The sequence below is a fragment of the Anomalospiza imberbis genome, chromosome 16 (genome assembly GCF_031753505.1).
Source record: "Anomalospiza imberbis isolate Cuckoo-Finch-1a 21T00152 chromosome 16, ASM3175350v1, whole genome shotgun sequence".
Taxonomy (NCBI): domain Eukaryota; kingdom Metazoa; phylum Chordata; class Aves; order Passeriformes; family Viduidae; genus Anomalospiza; species Anomalospiza imberbis.
The window spans coordinates 12,510,308-12,518,210 of NC_089696.1; the positions used below are offsets into that span (position 1 = coordinate 12,510,308).

General features: G+C 47.6%; 1 protein-coding gene across 3 annotated transcripts in view; it reads right to left on the reverse strand.

Annotated features, from left to right (window-relative positions):
- TTYH3 (tweety family member 3) overlaps positions 1–7,903 on the reverse strand; it is a 75,091-nt gene extending 67,188 nt beyond the window's left edge. Inside the window, exon 1 of one of the 3 annotated variants that reach the window (XM_068207098.1) lies at positions 7,631–7,903. In XM_068207098.1, coding sequence (XP_068063199.1) covers positions 7,631–7,753 — 123 coding nt within the window. In that variant the 5' untranslated portion in view covers positions 7,754–7,903. The remainder of the gene's footprint in view (positions 1–7,630) is intronic. The other 2 variants (XM_068207095.1, XM_068207097.1) reach the window with 2 other exon arrangements.

Below are 7,903 nucleotides of genomic sequence, written 5' to 3' on the forward strand. Positions count from 1 at the left end.
CTGCCCCACAGCCCCTATTCACCAGATACCTGGAGACCCCTTCGTCATGCACCAAAATAATTTCTGGTTTGAGAATAAATGTAGTCAATTCCCAGTTTTTCACTGCTGCAACACATCAGTCACACACTCCTGTAAGTGGAGGAAAGGAGAGGATTTCTAACACTGATAACTTTTTTGTTTTTTCAGACTGTCATATAAATGCATCCCCAGGACTAGAAGTCTTGCATGAACTCGATCCTCCTTGATTTTAGCTCATCTGTCTTGTTAATCATTGTCATCAGCTAAAACAAAGACCTGGCAGAATGACATACCCAGAAAGTGCAGCAGTCTTGCCAAGAGAGGAGCAAAGTTACTGGGCTTGGATATTATTATTATTAGCATTATTATTACCTCAGCATCCATCAATAAGTCCCTGAGTATTAGGAGTCTTATTCATGTCTTAAAAGTGAGAATTGTAGTAGTTAATCCTGATATATTCCAAAGTTACTTGGGTCTCATCTGAGTTTTAGAGCAAATAAATTCCCAGACATCACATCCCTTCCCCCAGCTATGGGAATCACAACCAGCTGAAAACAAGCCAAGTTCTCCTACTCACTCAAGGGGAATGGGAAATCTCCACCATAACTGGTGGAAAAGTCACTACTGAAAATTAAAACAGAAACAAGAAGAGAACTGACAGTCACCAAGAGGTTAATGCAAACATGGTGCTGACTCCCCTCCACCCTAAGAAAATTAAGAGTGAGCACCACCTTACTCACTGCTTGCTTGCAGCCACCCAAGCAAATTCACTTGACATCAAAGACTGTGAAAGAATGACTTCAGGAGAAGCTTTGGCCATCATCACTGGCCCTTCAGCACACCCATCCTACAGGTACAGGAGTGTCCCCTGGAAGGGGTCACAGCAGGGTGACCGTGCAAGCTCTGCCACAGCAGTCCTACAACACAAACATCACCGACTCTGGACTTCACCCTTTCTTTCCATCAGTGAGTGCTGGTGGGGGAAGGGGAGCAGGAGAAGAGGTGTAAAATTAGCCTTGTCCTGGAAGAAAAAGGAGAGGAAAACCAACAAACCAAATGAAACAGAAAGAACAGAAAAGAAGACGAATTCCAAGGGATTGGAGAGTGCTTGTTCCTCTGAGCAAACAATTTCAGGCAAGAAACCTGATGAGACACAGGCCCTCATACTCAATGGACAGGTTTTTGTTTACAGGTTCCAAAATAAATATAATCCCAAAATACAAGTAAGAGATCAAGAAGACTTGTGGCACAGCCCCTTATTCCACATTCAGAGCCTTGGGATTAAGTCAGCGAAAGCACCTGACTTCCTGCCCTTAATCTCCAGAGTCATGCCTAATGGGATATGTTCTTCTGGGTGAGAATTTCTCACTTTCCCTAATAACCAAAAATAAAGAACACTAAAACTCCACATCAACATCTGCTTTAAGCACTGCTTGCTTTACTGGATCAACATTTAAACAAAGGCACTTGGCTAACCTGGAGACCACAGATGTTCCTGTGCTCAAAAAGGCATGAAGGGGAAAAGAACAAAAAGAGACAAGACACGCTAAGACTGAACTGAATTTGCTTACCCCTTTCTCCAGACTGCTAGAGATCAGGTTTTGCAGACCAGGAGTCATATGGTGTTACACTCATGTGGATAAAAATGGAGCATTCTCAGGAAGACAAATGTTGTGTAGGTGCAGAAGCATCAGGGTGCCAGCGGCTGGCCACCACAACCAGACACGTTTTCAGCTCTGGTTCTACCCTTCCAGCTGAGGCCAGCATGGCACCTTCAGGGCACCACATGCTCCATAAATGTGCCTTAAGACTGGGAAGCTCACCAGGCTGGGCACCAGCACCTTCTCTGTGCAGGATGAACAGCTTTAGGATCCCACCCAGAGGAAGCGAGCATGCTTTACATCTTTGCACGCTCACCTGCATCTCCTTTCCTCCATGCACCACAAGGTGTTTCACATTCCTCCAAGACACCTTTTACCGCTGTGTACTCTGCTAAAACCATGCCTTTAGAACAGTTTCTTTTTTTGACTAGAGTAAGGTAATTACAGCCAGCGTTTCCAGAAACTGCCAGTTCTCAGGAGACCATCTGAAAACGTGGCAGCACAGCATGGGTCAGCAAAACAAAGCAAGGCTGCAGACAGAAAGCTGGCAAAGGTGGATTTTTTCCTCTCTGCATACCATATGCTGTTGCATGACTGGATGAATGGTCAACAGAAAACATTTTTACCTTTGGTAAAACTCAGCCATCAAAAATAGCCTTGGCTCTACATTTTTGGTTATTCATTGTGATGCAGCTCCTCAGTAAAGGCTCTTCCAGATCAAAGACAGAAGAGTCAGAGCACAGCACCAGTTTGCTGATAGGAGGCATTACTGCATGGTTACTCATGCAGCCAACACTGATGAGTAAAGGGAAGAGGGAATTTACCAGCAGTTCTTAAAAAATAAAAACAACTTCAATTTCATCAGAAAACATTGGATTCTACTAAGAGGGGTCATTTAACCTTTCTGGAAATATGAGCAAACTGGTGCTACAGCAGGATAGCTGATCAGACCTTGGAAGAGGTCCATCTGTTCTTGAAAGAAAGAAACCTTCAGTCCAACCCTTTAAGAAAGGCACATTACCCTCTGACTTTGAGCCAACTAGACAAAAACACGTCATCCAACTTGACTAATACACATGTTTTCAATTTACAGAAAGACTCTTGGTTTCAAAATTGAAATAAGATGCCAGTACAGTAGAGGAAGTTCTAAAACAATCTTTATAATCCAAGTTTTTTGGCAGTTTGGGCTCCATCATGTTTCTCCAGCCAAGAAATACTTCCAAAGACGACGTTAGCTGTTATGTGTAGGGAAACAGCCTCACAGAGCCAGAAAGTACCTGACAGAATTAATTCCTTGCTGAACCTTTGGCTATGGGTTCAAACACACATGCCTTGGATTAGAGTCTGCAAGCCAAAAAAAGGGAAGGATTGTTGGGCTTACACAGCACCTTTCCCTGCTGGATCCCTTCTCAGCACACGTACAGAGAGAGAAAAAGAACATTACGACACGAAAGCACTGACAGATGTATGATAGGAAACTCCTGGGTGACAGCACTGAAGAGAGCATCTCAAAGCCAAGGATAGAGCGCGTGTCCCTGCTCTTATCACTGCTTCCTCCAGCACGATTCTGCATCTTAATTGGTGTGAATCAATCATCAGTCATCTTCCAAGGCACAAACAGCTGCCATTACACCTACTAACCGTGCATCTGCAGCTCTGACTCGTACTGAGAAGGCACGAAGCGGTGCAAGGGATGAGTTTCAAAGATGCTGGAGAATTTTTTCTATTCTAGCCTGACTCACACATAACCTTTGGGTTTACATAGGTTTGTGTCAACATTGCCACTTTCCAGCAATGAAGAAAAAGTAGAAACTCCAAAGGGCTCTGTGGCTTAGCTTTTACAACCTCTTTTCTCCTTCACTGTTCACAGTGCACTTCTCAGCCCACAGTCAGACTCCAGAGATAAAGTGCTGTAGTCTCCTTTTCTGTCAGTGTACAGACACCCTGAGTGGAGCAGATATCCCATTACCTGTTGTTGTGCTGTATTACAAAGCTATTCAGCTTTCTATTTCTTTCCAGCACGTGACCTCCACACTACTTCAAGGCTCTTAACCAACTCTACCCTGAGAAAGAAAGTGAATTCAATGCCACACAGCTAAGTCAGTCACAAGTAGGAGTGCTTACATTGCTAAATAAATTAAACTAGTGACAGCAGCAGTCTCAGGACCATCTCACTGGGCCAATCAACTGAACTGGAAAGTAAGTGGACAGTACTGGCAAGATCATCATGATCTGATCAGCAGCAGAAGGCAGGGAGACCTGAACTGGTATTAGAATGATGCTGTCAGAAGGAACAGGAGCTCTGCTCCATTTTTACATTCCCTTCACTCTAGAATTTGTGACTCACTACACAATGAAAAGGCTTTGCAGAGCACTGCAGTATGACTCAGATGAGAATACAGCCAGAACAAAGCTGTTCATATCAAGATATTTTCAACCCCAATGATTCATGGGAGGATTAGGAAAAGAACTGGTCTGATAAGATCCTCTGTAGGGAGGACTATGGAGCAAGTCCTGCAAGTAGCACATGAAGGCAGCTCTGGCAGGACTCACCAGTGTGCCAAACCCCTGCAGAAGAAGGATCACAACCCCAGCTAATTCTAGATGGAGATTCACCTCAACTCCCCCAGAAAAAAGAAAACAACTGGTTGTACAGCTTGTTGTGGCAGAAGCAGAGCATCTGAAGGACATCAGGATACACATGCATTTTTAAACAATCTAGTCCAGAGGGGAAGGATCTGTTCTGCTCCTCCACACTCACACACACTGGTCTAACCTAACGCAACAAGATATGCTGTGGAAGAAGATAAAGAGTAAAGTAATACTGAGAGAGAGAGAGAGAGAGAGAGAGAGTGTTTTAGAGCCCGACTCAGGTGAAGAAGGTATGCAGCCAAAACCTGCAGCTGCACTGATCTCAGCCCTTGGCAGCAGCACTGCCATGAGCATTTCTCATGCTCTCAGACAAAAGGAGGAAGCCCTGGTAGGTTGGTACACAATGGCTGCAGCCACCTTGAGACAGCCCAGCACACAGCAGGCGTCCCTGCTGCTCCGGCCAAGGGACTGCTTGGGACAGAGCAGCAGAAGCAGCCATTGCATCTAGATCCTGCTAGACATCCCCCAGGGTCCCAGAAGACTTCACAAAGACTGAGACTTCAAAGACTGGCAGCACATGCTTATCTGCCCTCCTTCAGAGAGGTTTCAGGGCACAAAGCAGGGCTGCTGCTCCAGGGGAATAGCAGCTTGGCATTACACTAATCCTGCTAGGCAGAGGTGCAAAGCCTCTTCAGGCAGCAGCCTCCTCACCTGCAGCAGCACGTGGCACTGCAACAAGTGACAGGATAACATGCAAACCCAAGCCACTGCATTCCACTTCTGGCTGGAGTGGGAGGTTCAGTTGATGCACAATTTTAAAGCCCGTCATCAAAACACAAACAAAAGAAACAGGTGGGTATTTACCAAAAGGTGACTAAAGAAAAGAGTTTTATAAGGGAAGTGCTGCTTTCCCGTGGTCACGGGTTGGGAAATCTTTTCTAGAGAAGCAGTGAAGAATCAGAAAGGGTACACTGCTTCCTTCCTCAAAATACATCAGAACGGGACTGGACAGTGAGCCCAGCTGTATGGCTATTTATGACAACAGTCCAGCTACCTGATGAATTGGAGTCATGTAGTTTAGCAAAGGTAACCCTTCCTTACTGGAGCTAGGGACACCCTGCCCTTACCTGTCCCAATAAACTTCATCTAGCATCCCCCCACTGACCTCTCCTCAGCTCCTGGGGAAATCAAATGCAGTGTGTAGTTTAAAAGTTCATGCTTAAGAATCAGAGTATCAATCACTAATGGAATAGAAAACAAAAACATACACAATTTGCACCAGTGAGACCTACAAAGTAAAGAAAAATAAGCCAAAGTTAAAATTAAAAAATGGACTTCCTAATTTTGAGGATGTATATGATCTCACCTGTTAAATATGAAAGGTTCCTAAAGATAAGAGAAGACAATGCCAGCACAGGCTGCACACAGAGCAAGAAGTGCAAGTTAAGAGAAAAAAAAAAATCTAGAATTCAAACCAAAAGGCCTTCAGAAGCATTTAAAGCACAAGAGAGCATTTATCATTACAGTTGCCAGTCCTGGATTAAGTTTCCCTGGTTCACTGCATTAGAATTAATCTATGTGCCTACAAACTCCAGAGCCAACTTGCAGAGCCACAGCAGCGTCGTTATATAACCACAGCACAGGCTGCAGTGCTGGAGCCTGCTTGCTACCCCTCACCAACACCAAAACCAGCAAAGCTGCTGCTGCTCAAATCATTCTCTTGACGACAGATGCCTCAGTAATCCAGACATTTGAGTTTGGATTTGATAAGATGTTTTCTTGAGAGCTGATGTTAAGACTTAAAAGGCCATCGACTGCTGTGCAAGAAGTCCTTAATGTCATCAAGGGAGGGGAGGCAGCTACACAGGAGGAGAACAGCAGAAGGCTTTAAGTGGGAATATGATTACTGTAGAAAAATTATCTAACAAACACAACGCCAGATTATAGCTAGGAATGCTTTTAAGCAATTTAAGTGAAAACTGGTACATCTGCTGTCTATTCAAAAGGTCACAGAGTGCTTATTTCATGATAACACACTCCCAAGAAGATCTTTCAATGAACTCTTAACTTCTGATCTCCAGGATTGCCTATCCCTTGTTTTAAAAGCAGCTACCCTCTGAGGTCATGGAAATACAGTTCAGCTGCTGTGCAGCGTTACATCTGCATGTGGCCATCTTGAACTCTGCTAAGCCAAGGGAACTAAAACAAATTAACAAATTGAAGCCTCAAAATACAAAGTTAGCTTAAAAGTCTCTTTGATTTGCCGGTATAAAGATGTTTCTTTGTATCTACCCATGGCTCTTTAAACACATCTCTCACATTTTGCTCTAGCTTCAGTCCTCAGATCTGTTCATCTTTTTAGAACCAAAAGCCAAAACATACTGCTTCCTAAAGTATTTCTAATACCTTCTACCTCTAGGATAAACAAGAACTGCTTAGATGCTTTAGCCTTCATGCCTGTGTGCACGATAGCAGGCTGCATATATAGGACACTGCAAGTATGTTCAGAAAAGCAAAATGGTGTTTTCAAAACCAGAGACCGTGGCAAAACGAGGCAGCAGAGTCACTGCAGCTCTGTTCCAAGATGACAGCAGAGAACACAGATGTTGGAGCACACAGATTCACTCCACAATCATTTTAATTACATGCCTAACCAACCAAGCACAGGATACAGGCTAAGCAGCATTAAAAAAAAAAAAAAAAAAAAGCTGCACACAAGTATTCTGCGAGCATCCTCCTGTGCACTTGATGCTAACGCCGCTCTCGTGCATTAAGTCATCTGTTTTCCAGCAGGCAGGCAGCCGGTTTTGGACAGGCACTGCTGGCCTCGCTGCGGGGCTGGCGGCATTGAAGGGGATGGATGCTCAGCGGAGCCTGCACAGGACTGGCTCAGCCCACGGTGGGCTGCGGGCAGGCCAGGGGCTCCAGGCCGGGACGGTGCCTTCGCCTGGGCAGCGCTGGGACCCGGCCCCGCAGGGCTGGCTCCTGCCCCGTTCCCGGGGTCACTTCGCGATGTGGGTCGGGGGGCACACGGCGGGATTGGGTGGAAGGTTGAGCTCCCTGATCTTGGAGGGCTTTTCCAACCTCAGTGATTTTATCAGTCTATAATTTCACCTCTGCCAAGAAGAACTCGGGCTCCGCGCAGGCAGGGGTCAGCTCGGGGTCGCTGCCCATCCCGCCGGGGGTGGTGACCTCCCGCCCCAGCCCCGCCAGCGGGACCCCGCACCCGCCTGCCCCGGCCCCGCGGGGACACCTGCCCCTCGAGCGGCGGCCCTCGAGCAGGGGGCACATGGCACCCTCAGCCACCCACCCGGGGAGCCCCAGCGGGGGCCGCACGCCCCCTTCTCCTCCTCCTCCTCCGCCCTCCAGGCGGGCCGAGCCCCGCGCCCGCCGCCCCGCACGGCCCCGGGCAGACCCACCTGCTGGTACTCGGCGTCGTGCGGTCGGAAGTCGGCGGCGGTGAGCTCCCAGCGCAGGCTGAGGTGCGGCAGGCGGTGCAGCAGGCTCACCCACCAGGGCGGCGAGTAGCTCACGCCCGCCATGCCCGCGCCTGCCTCACCCCGACCCGCCGGCCATGGAGCGCCGCCCGCCTCACCCGCGCCGCGGCCGCCGGCCCCGCATGGCCGGGTGTCCCCCCCCGCCCGCTCGCCGTCCCTCCGCCCGCTCCCGCTCCCTCTTTGTTCGCCGAGAGG